We start from the raw sequence: 21,460 nt of genomic DNA, 5'->3' as shown, positions 1-21,460 counted from the left end.
TTTCTCTGATTGCCAAGAGCAGATGATGTGTGTTAAGTAAGAAGTCTGCAGGGGGCATGCATGTTTGCATCGGCAGCGATAGCTGAAAGTTGTGGAAGAGAAAGAAGAGCCACCCCCATGTTTCATGGCCATCCACCCTCAGGTAGATTTGAATCTGATTGATTTGGGTTTATCTAAAAGTTTAAAATCAGTAAACATTCACTAGTATATGTCAGGCTTTCAAACGAGTGCAAAAGATGACCCCACTTGATTTTATGTTGTTTTAAGAAGGATGCACAATTTCCTTTGAAAATGGTTAAATGAGATAGAATGTTGGGCTCTACAGAGGGTGACTTTTTATTGTCAAGATGGCTGAGCTATGTGCAGCAATGAAGCTGCCAACATTGCTGAATAAACATTCAACTTAAACTTTCAAACTTAGCAAATCAATGGTCACAGAAATGACGGTGACAAAGTACAGTGAGTCACTGACATTTTCAGTAAAACAATCCTCTGGGAAGTTTTCTAGATTCTAGATCTGGTGGTAAACTATAGAATTACAGCTTCAGGTCCTTCCCTGGTAGACCACAGAGCTTCTATGAATGCTATGCTCATCGTTTTTTACTCTTACTGGATTTTTTTCTTCGTAAACAGAGTCTTAGATTCTTGAAGGCAGCAGGGACAAAATCAAAACAAGGGAAGTAATGTACTATAACTTTAAAAACAGGTTTGTTGTGCTTATATTCTAGTAGTTGCTTGTTGAAGAAAATTTGGAAAATAGAGAAATGGATAGGGAAGAAAATCAAAACCACCTGAATTCAACATTACACACATCTAATAATCATCCACTTCTACCCAATTGGGACGGTGGTGTTGCCGACCTCAGGGGATGCAGCCGACTTCAGGGGGTGCAGCCACCTCTTAATCTGTGTATTTGGCATGGCCTCGCAGCCTCCCGCACCCCGTGGGGATGCTCTGTGCATTCTTAGGTGGTCAATCAGAACCTGTCCGCGGAGAGAGGGCCCCCTTTGGAATTGCCTTTAGAGACTGCTACCCTCAGCACCAGGGCGAAATAACTGGAAGCCGTTCTGAGGCTTGTTGGTGTACACATCAATCCTCAGCAGCGTTGGCTCTGGGCAGGCTCCCAGCATGACCAGTGTGGACCTGTCACATTTGAAGAATTTGCTGTCGTGTTTAGTCTCATAGCCATAGATGGAGTCAAACCTCCGGGTTTTGGACCCCTTCATTTTGCTTCTTGAAACTTGGGAAAACCTTGACTCATCAGTCATGCTTCTAATTATAAAATCTGTTAAAACTCTCTTCAGTTTTTACAGTGAATCACTATTTTTTTTTTAATAAAAGTTTATTTTCAGAGACAATGGGTGTAAGTTACTAGGAATAAGTGGGGTGGGAGAGCTATTTTTAAGGAAGGGCACACACCCAGCAGCTCAGGAACCCAGAGCGTTGGACTGGGGAAAGGCGGAAGCAGGAGGGGACCTGGGTCCAAGATGAATGTTAACACTACCTTGGGAGGAATTCCCTGAGTTTGGCTCTAGATCTCTCGCTGTTGAGTGTGAGTGGGTCAGCTTTATCTCTTCCAGGCAGGCTGCACAGTATTTCTCTGGACAGGACATAGATTTGCTGACATAGATTGCTGCCAAGAAGGAGGGGAATATGTACTTAATTTTAAAAAATGAAACATATGCATGTGTGTATATATCAGCCACAGATTCTAGAGAGCCTTTCCACTCTTAAAAGTATGGTGAACGTGAGAAAAATGAAACTAGTATTTGTATTACAGTGTCTTTGTTTAAAACTTAACTTGACAATGTAGTTTTATTTTCAAATAAGTGTGTTCTAATCTGTTCCCCTTGGCTTAGTGGCTCCCTTCAGCCCTTCTCCTCTGGTCAGCCTATCTTTCAAGATAGGGAGCCTGTGTTGTTCCTCTCTTTCTTGCTTTCCTGTCTGGGTTTGAGCTGCAGTCAATCCCAGGCTTTACCTTCTCAGGTAGGTGCAGGCACTACTTACTTAGTCATACTGCTGCAGTACCTCACAGAACCTCTTAACTAACCTTAAGGAGTTCTTCTACAAATTCTTAGATTAAGTGTAAGTAGTGAAGATACAATAGTATAGCAGTGTTGCTTTGTGAATCGGAATGCTATCTGAAAGTGTTCATTTGATATAGATTGGGCTCCCTCTTTTTTTCAGACCCTCCTCATCTTTTCCCTGCCTTCCATCCTCCTGTACCAATTGATGCCAGACATCATGAGGGCCGTTACCATTACGATCCGTCTCCGATTCCTCCATTGCATATGTAAGTATTAACACTTTCCTTGTTAATGAAATGGAATGAGATACTGGCTTTTACCATCTCAGGACTTTTTGTTAATGGCACGACCACTGGGCTTTGAAGATGTGATAGAAGTGTAAGATTTACTTTTGAAATATAGCAAGCCTATCTGTTCGTGGATTCACTGAAGCAAATCCCTGCTGTTTCCTGAGGAATGCCTGTCACAGTAGGTAGTCGACAAGTATTTCCTATATATTTTGCTGACGTGTGTTCTGTGGGCTGTAAATACTAAATTAAAAAGTAAAAGCCTAATGGAAAGTTACCACTCAGAATATGTATTTGGTCGACATTAGGTTTGAAGTTTTTTATGTTCAAATTTCTGTAACACGAAAGTCCTGTTCTGGGGATCACAAGGAATTGTAATGAAATTTTTATGGTAAATTTTCATAGCCCCTATGTAAGTACACCAAAAGTCACTTGATTGATGGGAATGTCACCCAAACAAAATGGCAAATGTGATCGAGCACATGGTTTACAGAAAGATAAAAGGAAAGAATGCTAGTGATAACATACATTAGAAATGGAAAAAGGAAATCTCTTGGAAATAAATACCATCTAACTTGGTTTGGAGGAAATAAAGGATGGTGGAGTTGCAAAGTAAAACAGTATTCTTTTGTAGTACTGTCCAGGAAACTGTCATGTACTATAATAATGGGAGCCACTCTCTGGGATGGGCTGTCCCTTGCTAACGGGCTTGATATATACATTTAGTCATATCTAATAATCACCCTTTATTTGGAGACAGTAAAGTTAGAAAAGCACAAATAATACTTTGAAGAATAATGCTGGTTATTCAGATGGTAGATTGCATCTCCATGGCTATTAGTTACAGCTGTGTAATTACATATTATGCCAAAGAAAAATGAAGTTGTTTTAAAACAAGTCCTCCTCTGTGAACAGAATTAATTGATATTAACAATCCTAACTACATGCCCAAGTACACATATAATATTTTACCAACAGTTTTTTGGATCCATCTCCCATTACTGAATTGTAATTTCAGAGCAGATTTGCCTGGAGGTAAGTAATAAATCTGTGTTGCAGACTTCTATAAGCATTAAAGGAGAAGTGGGTATTTATAGAGAGAGAATGCAGAAACTTGTGACTTATTCTTTGACTTTTCACTGGAACACAAGTAAGTATTTACAGGGTTCTGAAGCCTGCTAAAAATACCCTCTAATGAAACCAGGAGGCCAATTTAAAATTCCCTATACAAAGGGAAGGAAATTCCTAGTTCAGCCTGAAACATGACATGTAATTCACCCCGTTATACAGAGGTTTTATGGTACAGATGTGACCACATGGATCTCAGATGCGGATCTGCCCCATGGTTCAGCGCATGCAAGGACCAGATAGGCCTTGGAGACATGGATCGCTAATTCCTCCCAGACTGGAGCCTTTGTGATGTAGTTAATTTAGGTCAGATTTTCTATGGAATTTTGGAGTTCTTCATTCTTTCAGAAATGATGTTCTAGAGCAATTTTTAAAAACGAGTTTATATTACTCCTCTGCATTCATTATAGTTTGCCTTGTAAATAAATGCAAATATCAGTAAAAATCCCAAGTCTCTGTTCTATGGCAGAATATAACAGTAAGCCCTCCTCTAGCCCCCACTGTGTGTTCTAGGCCCTGCTTACTGACCTGCATTGGCCCATGGTGATAACATCACAAGACAAGATGGGTCACTTCTGGACCATCCTCATAGGCAGATTTGGGGGAGTCACATTTCAGGTGTACTGTTGAGCTGGGTTTTCTTTGGATTTTAGTTCTTCCTGCTTTTTATAGCCAAGCTTTGGATACTTTAGTAGCATCTGACTAAATCGTTCTCTAGCAGCCTAAATGTATAATTATCAAAAAGATTGATAATATAAAGCCAATAGATAATCCTGAGCCTCAAAAGAGAAGTCCTGGAAGATTCCAAGAGGGAATATCATTGCTGCGGGCACAGAGAATGGTGAGCTTATGGGTTTGTGGCCTCCTGGGACTGCCTGGTTTTGGTGCGTCCTGGCAGGGCCCTGGGTGGATACTGTGCTTACGAAGTGGGCCCCAGAAAGCTGGAGCATGTCACGCACCTGTGTATTTGTGACCGACATTCTCTCTGCATTGGTCTCATTGGCCTTCCCTCTCTGCATGGTGAACTCCTGCTTATACTCATCCTCAAGGCCCCTAATTTAAGGGCCGTCCCAGAGACTGTTTTTGTAGCACCTTGCGTGTAGCTTTATTGTGATGCTTTTCCTCTTACTTGGTGATTTACTGTTAACAGTCACTGCTCCCTGCTAGTTTCGTAGGCAGTGCCCAGCACTTGGTCAGGCACTTTGTAAAAGATGCTCAGTGGACACTCACATTGGCCCAGTCTGAGAGACGGTGGAGGAGCAGTCAGAGAGCTCGAATTCCTGTTCTTGTGTTGCCACTCACTTGTGCTGTGGACTCTGGCCACTGACCTTTGCATGTGTTGGTTTCATTATATGGAGATGAAGCTGTCTGCTGTACCCAGCTCTTCAGATCACAGGGAGAGTTCAATGAAATAATGTTCATGTAAGCACTCTGAAAAGCACAGAGCTCTAAACAAATGCTGAAAGTGGGCATTCCAGGCAGTGGGGGGGCATGAAAAATACTGGGAGTTTCTATTCTGCCCTTGCTCAGTTGTGAGTCCCTGGGTTGCTCTTGCACCTTCTGAGGTAGACTCAGAAGTAGACTCCTGTGATCACCTTGAAAGTGGAGGCTAATCGAGGCAAATGTGGCTTGGTTATAGAAATCTTGAAAGCATGTATTTGCTGAGGGGTGAATCAGTTACCTAGGAAAGTAAAATCATTTCATCCAAAACTTGAATTCCAAACTGTTTGCTATATAATTGTCTTATGGAAAATGAGATCAAGTGAAGTGTACTAAACTTTTGCAATAAATATTTTTAATTATAAGAGGACAAAATTTGGAGATATTCTCATTTTGTACACCCAATTGTTCTTCTGGTGCCAGCTTTAAGAACTAAATTACGAGTCTCCTAAAAACAAGTATTTCTGTTGATGGAAATGCCGACAGATCTCTGTTTAGAAGAAGAGCAGGCGCTTCTATAATTATGCTATCATATCCTATCATTAAAGATTCTATTGAAAGAGGTTTATAAATTGCTCCTCTTTTTAGATAAACCACCCTATATTAAGGCATCAACGATATGGTGCAGAATTAAATTAAAATCTCATAAAATGAAATATGTTTCGTATTAGCTGTTTGACACTTAATTTGCCTCTGAATGAGTAGAGGAAATCACAAATTAACCTGCCTTTGTTTTTCCAACCATGGCTTATTAGGTGTTAGAACAACTGCAATTACAGACTAATAATAACCACTAAGCCTTATAAATATGTACGGAAATACGTCAGTCTGTGTTAAAGAACCCAGTTTGTTAAATGGAATGCCTTCAGCTTGCCCTGCTTATTCTTACAGTGTTACCCACAGTTTATGGTTAGGCAGTGTAGAAGGAGTACAGAAACTTGAATGAATTCAAATACAGCACTAGAAATAATTTATACTTTATTGGCATTTTGTTTCTTAACTTAAAATCATGAATTTAGACTCAGAACTTCTAAGTAGGACCTGGAATATAAGTAGTAGTATTCTCTGAGTTGTCACGTAAAGGTTGTTATAAAATGTACAATTCCTGCATTGCGTTTGTTTAATTCAAGTAATTTGAAAATTAAGAAACACTGGATATGAGAAATTTTCCCGTTTCGGAAGCAAAGTTATTCTCCACTGAATTCACCAGGTCTTAGGCCCCATAAACAACTGGAATGTTGCTCTCTCTCTCCCTCTCTCTGAAATCCTTTGGGAGACTTATTAAGCTAGATTGCAAGAAGTATAATGTTTTAGAAAAAACATCAGAGTGAGTCTACTTTATTACTGAGATTATTTTGTGCACTAATGAAAAAACCTGAATCTCTACACACATAGTCGTATTTTATGTATATATTTTTACTTCTTGGTCTCCTCTGTATTTCCTGCCTTGCATTGTCGACATCAGGGCTTTTCCTTCCCTAACTGAGGAGACACTATTCTATTTTATGGGAACAAATGATGCCTGCTAGGCTAAAAATAAGTACTAATTTTTAAAATTTCGCTTGGGAATGTAGGCAATTGGTATATTACAGCCTCCTACCCCAGAATACAATTGCATTGTCCAGTGACTACTTTCTGCAGTAATAATTAAAGTACTTTCTCTCTTGCATTTTGAGGGTGTGTTTTTTGTTTTTTAGTGTTAGAACTCAATTAAGCATGCTTCCTTTTTAAAAGTAGGCATGGTGTATTTGTAGAAATCCAAATTATAAAGTAGCTTTAAATTCCAATTTGATTTCATTCATTTTGGATTTTTCTTGGGAAAAAGAAATTTAGCCCTTACGTACAACCTTTCTGAGCCAAGGTTTTCTAATTTATGGACCAGTATGAATTGAATTTCGAACTGTCTTTATGTTTCATACTGAGATCTGCAATTCATTTTCCAAAGCTGGGTCCTTGGTTACTAATCCATTGCAATAATTAAGCCCCACCGATCTTCTTGCCAGTCGAGCTGTGAGCTGCTCTTGCTTTGTGCCGTGGAGTACTGCACCCCAAGCCAGCTCACATAGAGGCTGTTGCATTTCACCATCCACTTTACTAATCCACTTTCGAAAACCAGCTTTTCTGTCTTAGGGAAAATGAGCACTCACGTTCTGTTCCGTACGTCAGCCTTTTTTTTTTTTTTTCTTTGTTGAGTCAATGTGGCTCTTTCCAAGGCTGCCTGACACTCTCTGGAATCGTTCCACCTAAGAAAGGAGAGCTGTTCTTCCCACTAAAAGTGGCCCACCTCCCTTCACCTTGGGGAAAGGACTCTGTACATGAAGATCATTAATATCAGCTGTGAAATAGAGTGCACTGGAAATAGGTAAGGCCTCGCCCCCGTAATTATGGCTGCCTGTTAGGGATGAGAGCAGGGAGATGAGAGGCAAGTTTGGCATATGAATAAATACATTTCTTTCCAGAGAGAAAAAGCTCTAAGAAAAGATATCATTATGGTAAAAGCTTAGAGAAGGAAATAGTAAGTAGATGACCAGGGCTACTACTGAGTTCCCCTCCCCCAAATTTAGCACATTGCTTGTCCTGGTATTATCTTTACTGAGAGCTCACATACTTATCCCAAAGGAGCCTCTTCAGTCTAGCTACTTACTTAAAACACGATATTGGGCCTGTGCAGGTAATAGTGATTTCATTTGTTGCATTCTCAGGGAAGTTTCCAGTAAAATATGGAGATTTAGCAAAATCTTATAATTATATTTGGGAGCATAACTAGTTTGGAATACTTTAATAGTGTAACTTAAAATTAACAAAGGAAAGTTCTTTTTCCCCCCAGTGTTTGTGCTTTACCATAACCATTATTCAGACTGGTAAAGTGTAATGACATATCAAATTGCAAACTCTAGCAAATCCTGTAGCAAACCCTAACACACTTCCCACCCTCCCCCCCAAAAGAAAAAGAAAACGTGAACTAAATTATAATTACATCTCTCAGGGTGAAGACTATCTGTGTGTTTCTTTGCGTTTGCTAGGCTGAGCCCATGCTCTACATATGGTAGCTCCTAAATAAATATTATTTTTAATGATGATAAAAATAATAGGTCACTGCTATTACCATCATTTTTCTTTTGTTTTTGTTTGAGTGTGTCACCTAATGCCAATAAGCTAGGATTCAAAAAACGAAAGCTTAGTGACTACTTTTAATAGAAGAGATTCTATTAATAGTAGCTATTGCCACGTCAGATGCTCTCCACTGTCAAACGAATTTCCTCATATTAAAGCAGTTACTGGTCCCCTTATATGACTGAGTACTATTTAATGTGTTGATGCTTTCCTGACCCTACACATGGAAATAAAATGAATGAAATTAGCCATCTTAAATTAACAATTTAAGAAGACCATAGCAATATCAAAGATAAGGGCAAAAAAGAGATGAATAGACAATTCAGTTGAAAAAATATATAATCCTGACCATAGCTGACATTTTTGAGTATTTACTATAGGCTAAGCACAATATTAAAGACATTATGTAGTCATCTCCTATAATATTTATAACGACTCTGTGCTGGAGTTATTAGTTTCATTTTAAAGATATGGACACCTTGACACAGAGAAGTTACCCAGCTTACAAGTAGGTAGTGCCATTGTGTTAACCCATTCGTCAGACTCCACACCCCTTGCTCCGGACTTCCATGCCTTGCCAGAGAAAATGAAGACCACAGACTTGGCTGCTGTAGTTCTACTTCCTGGATGAGCACAACTATTTCTAACAGCACCTAATAGGAAGTTTTCAGTGTTACTGGCTGTCATCGTCTTCTGCAGATTCCGAAGGCAGAAATACAGCAGTGTGGGAAGAGCCATAAAAAGCCACGTTCAGGCCCTTTGACCTAATATGCCTGTCAAGTAACCCAAAAATGAGATGCTTATCAGTCTTTGGTACTGTAGAATGTATGACACTAAACAACAGAATGGTTTACATATTCAGCCACAGGAGTGGTTTGGTAAATTGTGATTCATCAGCTGGGTGGAGTATTGACCAATACTTAATCACATTGGAGAAGACTCTTTTAGAACATGGGTAGATAATAATTAGTGATTATAGTGGTAAACCCAATAGAGGGGAAGCCATGTTAGATCACAATGTGTATCTGCCTGGAGCCTTCTTCCTTCAGATACCTATGACTTGCCTACTCCCTTCATACATTTCCCTGCTCAGTTTCTGCTTCTCAGAGAGGTCTTCTAGAAACAACCATTTAAAAGAGGGATTGGCAAACTATGGCCTCTGAGCCAAATACGGTTCATGGCCTGTTTTTGTCAATAAAGTTTTATTGGAACACAGTGACATTCCTTATTTAGTATTATCTGTGGCAGCTTTAGCAATACAAGGGCAGAGTTGAGTAACTGTGACAGAGAATATGACCTGGAATGCCTGAAAGATAGTTTGCCAACCCTTGGTCTAAAATAACACCCCCCTCCATCCTCACTCTGTACTTCTTTCTCTTATTTATTTTTCTCTTTTTTATGAGCAATGTCATATGTCATGTTTTCTACTTTTATGCTTTTCTACTGCTGTTCTTCACATTTTTCACTGCATATCATGTCAAATCAAAAAATAAATGTCTTATTATTTGGTTATCATTTCTCGTGATTAACTGAAAAAGTTTAAGGCCTGCCTAATTTTCAAGAACTGTCTCAGGCCGCCTACATACATAGTTTCCTCATAGTTAGGAAAAGATGGTTGAGTTTCAATTCCTAAACTTTTAAAATTCTGATGAGCGGGCACATAAATCCAGATCCACCGATACACACTTTTACTTTGCGTTAAGAAACAACTACAAAACAGATAAATTGTACTCAAAGGGCATATACTCCTTTCTGTTTTGCAGTATTTCTAATGACTGAAATATTGAATTCGGTCCTCAGTTGCAGAGAAAGCAGGCCCTAATTATAGTGTATATTCAGAGAGTCTGAGCCTCAGCTTCTTGGATAAAATTCCTGTGTTCTTTGTGCTGCGCTCAGCAGCACGGTCCAGGAGCAGATATTGACTGAGGCATTCACGTTCACTGAACCGGAAGCTGCCGACTCTATAGAGGCTGCTGTCAAACCTGTTGCGGGGGCCTGGGAGGTACTGAGCTGTAACAGACTTTTTTCTTTGAGTACAATGCTTCCACTCATGTTAAGCCTGGCTTCAAAGAAAACAGAAATTTACTGTCGTCATTTTATTTTTTTTTTAAACATGTGTTTGAGAAAATTGAACTTTAACAGAATTTGTCCCGATGGAAAGACACTTTGAGGTTAGTTTTATATGATGAATACTGCCCAAACTGAAGCTGCCTGCAGCCTTTCCTATGTGGCCGTCTCTCCCTCACTTAGGTAACAGAGCCCCACTTTTTTCACCTAAACAAAGACATGCCATTTCCTATAGCCACACTGCAAGCTGAGTTCATTTCAGACCTTTCCTCGGGGGAACAAAGGCCAGTGACACAGGGCTGCCTGTCACTCATTGTTATTGTGGCATCCCCATCCCTGCCCTAGGGAAAATCATACATCAGAAAATAAATGTTAGCAGATATGTTTCCAGGAACCTGCTTGCTAACTTTCTGAATATGAAGTAACAGATTAGCAAGATTTTTGCATCTTCAGTGGTCCAAGCAAACTAAGCACACCAAAAGGAAATAGGAGGAGAAAGGTGGATTTTGAAACTCATCCTCGGAGTGCTGAGAAAAAGTAGGGATGTTTTTGCAGATAGCTATACTGAAACAAATTTGAAAAATACAATCTTGGCCACTTTCAGTTTTGATGTGGACTTTGTAAAAGCAGACCAGAGCAGAAATGGGCATGATTTTGTTACACTTCAGTAAAAATTAACACGTTACATGACTTACTGGCCTGTGTTTACCTCCAGTGCTGACCTAGCTAATTTGATGACGATGCCTCAATTTTTACAACTCTGTATTGAAAAACATCAAGTGCGATGCTAGAAATATACTCTGCCTCTTTTATGTGTGTCTACGCGCGTGTGCAGGAAGAAAATAATGCAGGGAGAATAGTCAGAGTGGCAGAAACTGCCTTAGAGCATGTGAGTGCATTTCCAATAAAGATAAAAGTGAGAGTCTGTGACCCAAAGCCATAGGTTTTCTAAAATCCCATCACCTAATATTTTGGCATATGCAGCATCTCACATGTTTATAAGTGACAGATATTCAAAACTTTCTTACGCAATACAGGGAGGTTACAGATTCACTAAAAGCAATTTCTCAGTTGGGACTCTTAGAGGGAATAGAAGCCCAGCCCCAGACTGAAAATCTGAACTAATATCAAAATGAATTGTGTGAATTGTGTGTACAGTTGCCCTTGAAGGCATTCTCTTTTTTTAAGGCTTTTCTTTCTTTTTTTTTTTTTTTAAGGTTCTCCCATACAGGGTCCCTCATTGCCTGGAAGCACCTGTAAATTGTTCCTAAGGAGCTCTGTGCATACCATGGCCAAGTCTAGTATGGCCTAGGTAGCCAGCGCCCAGCCTAAGGGACTTAGGTTAACTGGGCACAGTAAATGATTCCCTCAGGCCTGACAAGGTTAATATGTCTTTCATAACCTAGGAACAAGTTACATGTGAAACAGGAAAACTGCCAATATTCTTCTGAATACATTCAAATAGTATCCAAATACTGCCAAGTTCACCATAAGTGAATAGTATCTCTATCATCTGATGGGGTGGAAGGAGAGGGAAACTCTAGGAGTTAAATGAATTGCCTCATTTACAAAACAAATCACCAAACCATGTTGCTAGAATATGCTTTACATTTTTAAGACAGCATGAAAATTAACATTCCCAGTTTACTAAAATGCTTCTTGCCTCTGTTCAAAGTAATCTCTGGTTCCCCCACAGAGTAAAATCTCCGTATTCCTAGCACCCATTGTCATCAACATACACTGCGCACACCAGGGAAAGTTTTCGGGAACAAAGTTAGAATTCTAAGTCAGTAACATGAGCAATCAGACCCCTAAAGGCAACTCTGATTTTTCATATGCTATTTGCCGGGGATATAACAGATAAATAGTAGAATTACGTTGGATTATGTTAATACTTTTATTACCTGCCATGTTGTACTGATTTATTTAAAGTAAGTATTTTATGTTTTTTTAATATATCTTCACTATGTTACTATATATGCGTATGTGCCCATACAGTGCTCACTTCTGTCTGTGTTCCTTGTAGTACTCTAAGCCTGTCCTTGGGATTAGTCAGCCAAAGACAGCATGGTCTTCCATCTTAAAGGAAGTAGTCAAGAGGGGGAAAAGAAGGTCAGCCTCAAGTATTTTAATCTTGTTTTAATGATCAAAGTCATTTCAGAGCTGCAGTGATACATGTAGTCATTGGATTGAGGGAAGAATAGTCCAAGTCAAAAGTCCACTGGAAACAGAAGAGTGAGGCTGGAGCTGTGAGCAGAGGTGCAGCCTTCTTCAGAAAGCCATGCTAGACTCCATTCTCGCAATTGAATAGCTGCACGGTTGTGGATGTTGTATACTATATGTGAGAGAGAATTTTCCAAGTTTAAATCCTTGAGCACTTCTGGAGTCTCTCTTCATCCTCTGGAATGTGGGGAGCAGGCTGTGGGGATCTGACCCAGGAGGTGGGTACACTTCCAAAGGCCTTTTCGTGATCTGAAGTGCGATCCAGAGATGCACTGCACCATATTTAATTTGTGTTAACCTCCCCACCTTTCCCCATCTTTTAACTGAGACAAACAGGACTTTTTAGTTACTTAGGTTATTATTGGTGGTGGTTTCTGTGTTTGTTGGAGGAGGGAGTTGAGTTGGAAGTTAGGAGTTGTGGAAGTTGAATTGGAAGGAGTGAAAATTAGAGTCCACCCCCTTCCCCCGAGTGTATTGGAGAGAAACATCCTTCCTTGGTCTGTTTGCTTTGCAAGGGTGTCCTTTGATGAGGTCTTTGTCCTAGGCACCCACTGAAGTCTCAGTGTACTCAAGCTTTAGAAAAGCCTATTGGCCCTTCTTTGTTTTCTTTGTTGAACTGTTTATTTTGCTTTCTTCCCATGAGGTTCCCTGGCCTTGCTCTGACAACGCTTTTCTGCATGAATTACATTCCTCCGAGCCACAAGTCTCCTAATTCTTCCAGTCCATTTGATTCCGGCCTGTGTGATTAGTCCATGGCTTCGATCCGCTGTGGGTCTCTGCCAAACAGAGTGCTTGCTAAGTGCCCCTAACGTGGAGACCTAAAGACATTTTTTAACCTCATTAGTGAGGAGAGTAGTGCTTCATTCTAGTTTAATAACATGGCTACTCTTGAATCATTACTAGCCTTAAAATCGGTGAAGGAGGCTACTAAGTCATTTGGTTTTCTTTCAGTGTGAATAAGGCTATTGAAGGAGGGTAGTTCAGGTGTTACACTCAAGCCCAAGTTAGTAACATAAATTATCCCGTGTAGGGTGAGAGGGGAGCCCACCAGCTCCATTTGAGTTAAATTTACATATCTAAAAAATTTCATCATAATTTGCATAAAATGGATTGCCACATGTATAGAAATAATGAATAACAAAAACAAAATTATTCGAGTATCTTATTATAACCATTACATTTTCTTATACATATGTTATTTTTTGAAGCATGGTTTATGACTGGGACAGAAATGAACAGCTGGTAAACTTATGAACTATGTTTTCTAACTCTGTTAACAAAGAGTAAATATTTTATTCTTTAGTGCATTATGCCGTCAATGTAGATATTGGTAAAACATTGTGATATAGCTTGACAAAATTCAGCTGTCTTAAAAGCAAAATTCTTATAAAGGGTACGTTCAGTTTTTACTTGCTTTTTTGTACATGAGAATTTCTACTCTTAACAAGCAGGTGGGGTGCATTGTAGCTAACCAGGGGTCTGCATTTATTGATAGTGTACCTGGGAGTAGTTTTAATAATGATTTTAAAATATTAAATAATAATATTTAATTAATACTAAAATAATAATTTCAATAATAAATTATAAGTTTTATAAAATAAAAATAATAAAAAAGAGGACAAAAAAGTTTGTCAGGAATGATTGAACACACAGTGATGAAAATGATACAGTATAAATACTTATTTTTAACACAGACAGTCTTCCTTAAAGAACTGGGGAAGTACCAAGCAGTGTGGCCAGGGCCTGGTTTCATTGGTATTCTCTTCTTTTCTTGCTGGGCCTGGCTTGAATGAGGCTCTTGGCGTCTGACCTCTGTGAGCCCCCAATATGGCTGTGCATCACTGGGGCACAGACTTTGTTGTGAGGTTCTCTGCCAGTGTTCTATTTAGTAAATAAACACTTCAGTGTGCAGGATCAAGATGCTTCTTCATAGAGGGAGGATTTATCAGGAAGTTGGGAGTTAAACCTCTTTTGGCCAGAAGAGGCACTTCCTGCTTGGAGTGGGCTCTGCAAACAGAACCCCCAGTGAGATGAAATGCAGCTTCCATAATACTTCCTGTGTAACACAACTAAACATCCCTCATGAGTATGACTGGATTATGGCTTTGTTGAATAGTTCCTTTGAGCACATCCCTTCCCCACCCAATAATATATTGGTTACATTCACCCATGACAATGCTATTTGGTTGGGTTTCAAAGTGTAATTCCAGAGAACTCAAACATAGTGCTGTTGGCACATGGCTTCTGATGGTCCTCTTCCTAAAACTAGTTAATCATCTGTTTTAATAATAAATGTGGACCTCAGTGAGGTTCCATTCTCAACTCTACCACACCTTAACCAGATTCTCGAGCACTTTACCTCACCTCTGCAGACCTTGTTTTCATGTACAAAATAAAGTAGTTGGATTAAATAATTTTTAAGATCCTTTCTAGTTCTTAACATCTCATGATTATGGAAAAATTTAAATTTGTTCGTTGTTTTTTCCTAGTGCATGGACACTTACAAGGGGAGTCCATGAAAATATTGTGGCCCTAACACATGCATGCCCACACGCCATTTTTCCCCCCTAAACCATAAAGTTTCTTGCCTGCTCTTTCCTTATGTGAAGCTCTGCTGAAAAAGTCTTGCCTGAATGCTGGTCATACCTCCCTCATTACTCTTTATACTCTCCAAGTGACACTTTGTATATACTGCAGCCACCAGTGTGACCTGTCATGGCACTACGATTTGAACGTCAATTTAAATAGGTTCCCTTTGGAAGTTAAGGTAGCTAGATAAACATACCATCCTTTTCTATTAAAAGCCTCAATAATGTTAAAAATATAAGTGTATTTAAGCAACATGCACATGTGTATCTGGTTTGGGGTAGTTTTTTTGTGTGTTTAAAAACATAGACTTTGAAGCATAGACTGGGTTTGAATTCAGCTCAGATGTTTACTGTCAGATTACTGAATCTGTCCAAGCCCGTTTCATCATTCAATGCCATTTTATATCAAGGATTCAGCAAAGGAGCATATATATATAGCACTTAACACGGTGTCTGTCACAGCATAGGTATTTGACAAATGGCAGGATTGCCTACTACATATCTATCACCATATTTAAATCATCTATTCTGAGTAGTGCATCCCTTTTTCCATTTTTTAACGTCTCTGAAGTTGGGATGTAGTTTACAATCTATAGTGTTTTACGAGTGCTTATTGGTGAAGTGGCAGTCATGAGGAAGTTCCAGGTATCTTTTAATAAAGTGATTTTGCTTGTATTTCCCTTTTTTTGTACGTGTACTGGAATGATACATGTTTAAAAAATCTATGTCCGAATACTTCTAAAAGAGCTCTTTTAATAAGTAAAGTAAAAACCAAAAGTGATAGGGAACCATTATCTATTTTTAGTGGTATCTAAAACAATTTTGCAACTTTATATAGGTAATGTCTTAGAGTTGAGGATATATACTATGTCATATGTATTATGTGTGTGTGTGCGTATGTATTCGGTCAAAAAATTGATCCATTGTCAAGACTTTTTACGCTGAGAGCCCAGCCCCATTTTCCTGAATGTTACAATAATGGACCTAGTTGCAAGAATGCAAAGTTAAAAATGTGAAGAGAATGTTTTCAAAATGCTATTGCTGCCTAAACCTTGCAAAATGAAAAACGAGCACTTCTTCAGCTTTGAACAGTTTATAAAGGGGGAAAGCATGTGTTGTGTGATGGTTATGCTGGTGTATTTGTGCAGATGTATAGCACAGGCTCTGAGAGGGTAAGACTTCATGATTAATGGTGTTTATTCTTGACAGAAGCCTCCTTTATTTATCTGCAATACAGTTTAGTGATTTTATCAGGCACCTGAATGAAAAATATTCAGTCATACCAATATTGCAGTGTAAATTGAGTAGAGTCACTTTTTATTATATCTTTCTGCCTTATCATCTGCACAGTAATTTTCTAGCAGAGGTTTGATATGGAAAGGCTGGATTTAGCTGTACTTGACACAAAGCCTCTTCAATTTCCCCTAAAAGTTCAGGCTGCTCTTAGAAATGTGTGTGTGTGTGTGTGTGTGTGTGTGTGTGTCTGTGTGTGTGTATAATATATAAACCTTCTCTCTTATCCAAGCAATTTCAGGATTTGAAAGAATAAAGATAAAATGCACAAACCTGGATGGGAGAAATGTTGTTAATATAAAAACATCTAATACCTGTGAACTAACTGGTAAAACCTCCTTTAGTGTTGAAGCTTGTGGCTCAGTACTGAACCTTTTGCATGACTACATGGTCCCACTTTCTTCTAATCAATCACCATCCAAATCCAATTAGCATAAAACCAGGCCTTGTCGTTTCTCCTGGGAGTAGTATCAAAGTTGAAGACCACAATGGCCCAGAGAGGACATCAGTTGCTGTAATGATTGTGATGCTATTCTCGAGAAAGGAAAAAGAAAAGAGTTCTCATTTGTAGGATGCTCAAGTGATGGGTCACTAAATTTTAAGCAAAAGTGTATTCGAGCAACAGACTTTATAACATGGTCAAAGCTAAGCAATGGCAGACAGGGAAAAATGGTTTGAATCACAGAAATCATTGGATTTAAGGAACAAAGGGGACTTTAAACCTTGTGAGTAGAATGGAGATCATCTACTCCAAAGCTTCTCATTTGACAGATGAAAACAGTGAGGCTCAAAAAGCTGTTTTTGATAAGGCCTTGGTCTTGTACACAGGTTTTCCAAGGGTAATATGAACAAGTAATTCTCGTACATCATTTAGACATTTCCAATCAGATGAATCTCTCCTCCTTTATGATACTGGAAGACTTGCTTTCTCTCTGAAGAAGGAACTGCAGGAGGAGACTTTGTAGCTCCTTGTTAAGTGGCCAGACTCTTTTTCAGTCCTCCATGATGCTGTTCTCTATGTCTTGGGTAAGGTTCCCGAAGGCCGTGATAACAAGACCCCTATCCACTTATGTAGAAGTTGATGCTGGTTTTCTGTTGAATAATATAGACAGATTGTTCCCCATCACTACGTATACTTTATAGTACACTACATATACTCCTTCTCCATATGTAAATTTTTTTGAAAAGTCAACACTCTCCAAGGGGATAAATTTCTGAAGTATTGAGAAGTGTGCTTAGGACATAAACTCTTAGTCACATGTAGTAGTCCTACAAGCTCTACTTCCAGTTACATCTAAAGAGCCTGCCACTTCAAAAGGGCTCACTTTTTTCACCTTTGTGTGACCAATGGCCCTAGCAAACCTTGAAGATTTTACTTTGGAGAAGAGTTATTGAATCATTAATGATAGTTCCTTATTGGACATCTCTATATAATTTAAAATAAAGATGAGTAAAAGAACGAGGGGAAGTAGGAGTGAGATGTCAAGGTTCAAGGGATAACTCAAAAAACAGTCTAGTTAGTAGTTAACAGTAATAATAATTATGATGAGGATGATGATGATACTAAAATAGAAAAAGTCCTTATACTAGCTAGAAGATGAGACTGCTGTCGATAAAAGATTTATTCTGATTCTTGAGGTAGCCTTGCTCTCTTCTTGGCTCAGAATTCTAGGTGCTTCCCATCTTTGGTATAAATAACCTCTGTAACACCTGCCACCAGACCCAAGATTAAGCAAGGATTAAATAGTTGGAACCCAACTTCATGTTTTCAATTAAATATATCCAGCTAGTAGCTGAAGTCCGCTGAGGGGAAAGTTCTTGCTTGAATAACAGATTCTGCCTTAGTACTGCTGAGACTTTTAAAGTAGCTATTTACCTTGAATTGTTGAAATTTCCATGTAAATGATGCAAGCATGAGCTGGTTTGTTTATAAATAAACAGATCGAATTGAGTCTCTTGTATGTATGTTAGGGTCATTTTTCCTTACACTTGATGTGTATTATGGCTCAGACTCGAAAGTTTCTGCTGAAGGAAATCATGATGGATAAGTTTCTGCATTGTTGGAAAATGTAACACCTATACAAACAAATGTCACTTATCCCAGGAGTTTTCCAGGCACAGTTAGTTCATCACAGAGAGACTCAGTTGTTTGAGGAGCCATTCTTTCTCCACTATTGTGTGTCGATATTTTTCTATTTTGCCTTGTATTTTCTTTTGGAAAGGATATTATTTTGCCTTTTTGAGTACTGTTTTTGAGATGGAATTGGTAATTCATCAAATTGCAGAAAATAGGATCAGTAGAATTAGTGGAAAATAGAGAGGAAAGTTACACAAATCAAACTTAAAAATTTTTGTTTTCTCTATCTCTAAAGACAAAAGTTTTTGCTTTGTTTTTGGTTTGTTTGTTTTGTTTTTGTTTTTTTTTCTCATGGCAGTGAAGTTGCTGAACTAAAACTACCGATTTATTATGGTCTTAAATTTACTTTGGAGAAAAAAAATCCCATCATCTTAACTAAGGTCAAATCAGATCGCTTAATCTATTTGTTAGGAGAAAAGATGAGATGGGTGTGCATAAGTAATGCTGAAGTGACATCATAGCTGAACTCACCTGGCCATAAACAACGCACTCCCTATCAGGTCCTGAGGGAAATCAGTACTCAAGAAGGCAAGGGAAACCAGGTGACTTTGGCCTTAACCAACCCAGAGCTCTAGGAATGGCAGCAGCAGCAGGAATGAAGGTGTTGGTTGTAGGGGCTAACATTTACCTAGAATTTACTATGTGACAGTCACCAGTCTACATGCTTTCTGTATACTTTCCTGTTAAAAAGGAAATGATATAGTGCTGCTGCTTCTTTGTCTGGGCTTAAGTAGCTGGAGAGCAAAGTAGGCTTTTAAAGATCTAGTTCACCCAACAATCAAACCTAAGCCCGAGACCTTGCAACTGGTGTATGGAACGGCTGACTGAATGCACACTTCCAGGTACAGGGAGCAGGAGAGTGAGATGGAAAGAGAGACTCCTTTGATCCTCTGGGCCTGGCTGGATTGGCCTCTGCCATGGCCTGCTGCACTGGAGGAAAAAGGACTACCCAAGGGAAAAAGGGTGGCTGCTCAGAGGTAACCACTTGTTATCTCAGGGGAAGAGGAAAGGAAAGGGCAGCATCTGTGTGCTTTCTTAATGCAGACCACTTAGGAAACTGTCTAGAAAACAGAGCCCCAACAGATGTCACAGAATCCAACCAATGAGAGCAGCTCTCCATCCCCCGTTCAACATGGCACCTAGAGGGCAGGAAAAGAATTGCAACTGTACATCTTCTGACAGCGACAGCTGTTTCCTCATCAAGGTGGTATTTCTGTGGACATTGTAAAGATGAACATAGCATATTCGTTATTCTAATAATGAGTTATATTTATTTTTATTATATAAAATAATTTGTAATTTGTAATTAATTATAAATAGAATATTATATTCATTTATATTTATTACATTTTATATTTATATAATACATACATTATATATTAAAACATTTTATATAATAGTTACTGGTTTTATCCTTCTTACCAACTCTAGTAATCAGGAGAAGATAAGAAAATTTCTTTCTCATTTATTAGACATTGCAGAAACAAGGATACCTTTGTGTGAACTATTTGAACTCCATTTGGAGGACAAAAAAATTCCGCTAAAATGATAATTTAATATATAATGCGTATTCATGGAATTAAAATATTTAAAACATATGTTATTTAAAAACAAGTTGTCATCTGCCATTTGGTTCAGGTACACTCTTTTCTCTATTTTTTTCTCTTCTGTTCTTAATTCTAAAATGTGAGACATATACATTGAGCTCTCTTTAAACAAAGGTTAGTGGGATAGAACACAGTCACATGCTGTGAGATGTGGTCACATAGCTCTCAGGTACTTATTTGAACCAGCAGTATGTTCATTAAGATCTCTTTTTAATAACAGTGCATTGCACGTTATAGTGGCTGGAATGGACTTTCTTTTTAATTATTTGACCTTGAAATTTTTATTTATTAATGTAGAGTTATATTTACAGTACAGAGGAGAGACAAGTTTGGCACATTGTTCTTTGCAGTCTTTCCTGGAAGGAATAGAATCAATTTTAGCTATAAACAATTGCATTGCTCTTGTACAGTGAAACTTGTATAACATTGTTTTGGTTGTTGGAAGGACACGACTAACATGTATTTGTTTGGCCTCTCTCTTCACAAGAAGCTCCTTTGATTGGCTCAGCAGTAGCCCCTGCCCCCTCCAAAGTTAATACACAGATGTTCACTTTCCATAGCTTACCTTGAATTTAGACTAATGTGTCAACTAGATTATTTTTGTTTTATAGCAGTAAATATGTTATTACTTATGATACCTTTTAAAGCATCAATATTTGATAAGTTTTGAAAAATAAAAATGTGTATGAATTTGATTTTCTGAATTTAATTGAAATGGTTGAAAACCGTGGGAAATCTTGATATATTTGGCATGTATCCTTTTAAAAAATTATTGATGAATAATACAGAGAAAGGTACACAAAATGTACACATGTAGCTCAGTAAATGATGGTGTATGATCATGGAGTGAAAACTGCTCACTTAACAGGTCTAGAAATAGAACATCCCCAACCTCAGAAGCCCCTCTTCCGTACTCTCCACCCACCTGAAGATCAACATTATCCTGACTCTCCTAACACTGAAGTTGACTTTTACCTGTTAGATAACTTTGTATAAATGGGATCATACATTGTGTTCTTTTGTGCCAGGTTTCTTCTTTTTTTAGTTAATTTTTATTTTTTTCTGATGAACTTCCCATTTCATTCATTACATATTTTTTATTTCAATAGCTTTTGGGGTACAAGTGGTTTTTGGTTACATGGATGAATTGTATAGTGGTGAAGTCTAAGATTTTAGTGCACTTGTGACACGAGCAGTGTACATTGTACCCAATATGTAGTTTTTTTTTTTTTTTTTTTGAGACGGAGTCTCGCTCTGTCGCCCAGGCTGGAGTGCAGTGGCGCGATCTCGGCTCACTGCAAGCTCCGCCTCCCGGGTTCACGCCATTCTCCTGCCTCAGCCTCCCGAGTAGCTGGGACTACAGGCGCCCACAACCGTGCCCGGCTAATTTTTTGTATTTTTAGTAGAGATGGGGTTTCACCGTGGTCTCGATCTCCTGACCTTGTGATCCGCCCGCCTCGGCCTCCCAAAGTGCTGGGATTACAGGCGTGAGCCACCGCGCCGGGCCCAATATGTAGTTTTTTAAAATCCTTTATTCCCCACCTGCTGC

General features: G+C 38.7%; 1 protein-coding gene across 5 annotated transcripts in view; it reads left to right on the top strand.

Moving 5' to 3' along the window:
• LOC105494186 (GLI family zinc finger 3) overlaps window positions 1-21,460 on the top strand; it is a 279,866-nt gene that overhangs the window by 160,952 nt on the left and 97,454 nt on the right. For all 5 annotated transcript variants that reach the window (XM_071095090.1, XM_011762381.3, XM_071095093.1 and 2 more), the window contains one exon: window positions 2,188-2,293. In XM_071095090.1, the coding sequence (XP_070951191.1) occupies window positions 2,188-2,293 (106 nt within the window). The remainder of the gene's footprint in view (window positions 1-2,187; window positions 2,294-21,460) is intronic.

Source organism: Macaca nemestrina, chromosome 4 (genome assembly GCF_043159975.1).
Source record: "Macaca nemestrina isolate mMacNem1 chromosome 4, mMacNem.hap1, whole genome shotgun sequence".
NCBI classification, from domain to species: domain Eukaryota; kingdom Metazoa; phylum Chordata; class Mammalia; order Primates; family Cercopithecidae; genus Macaca; species Macaca nemestrina.
The sequence above is the reverse complement of the archived record's forward strand: the minus strand, read 5'-3'. Positions and strand labels throughout refer to the sequence as shown.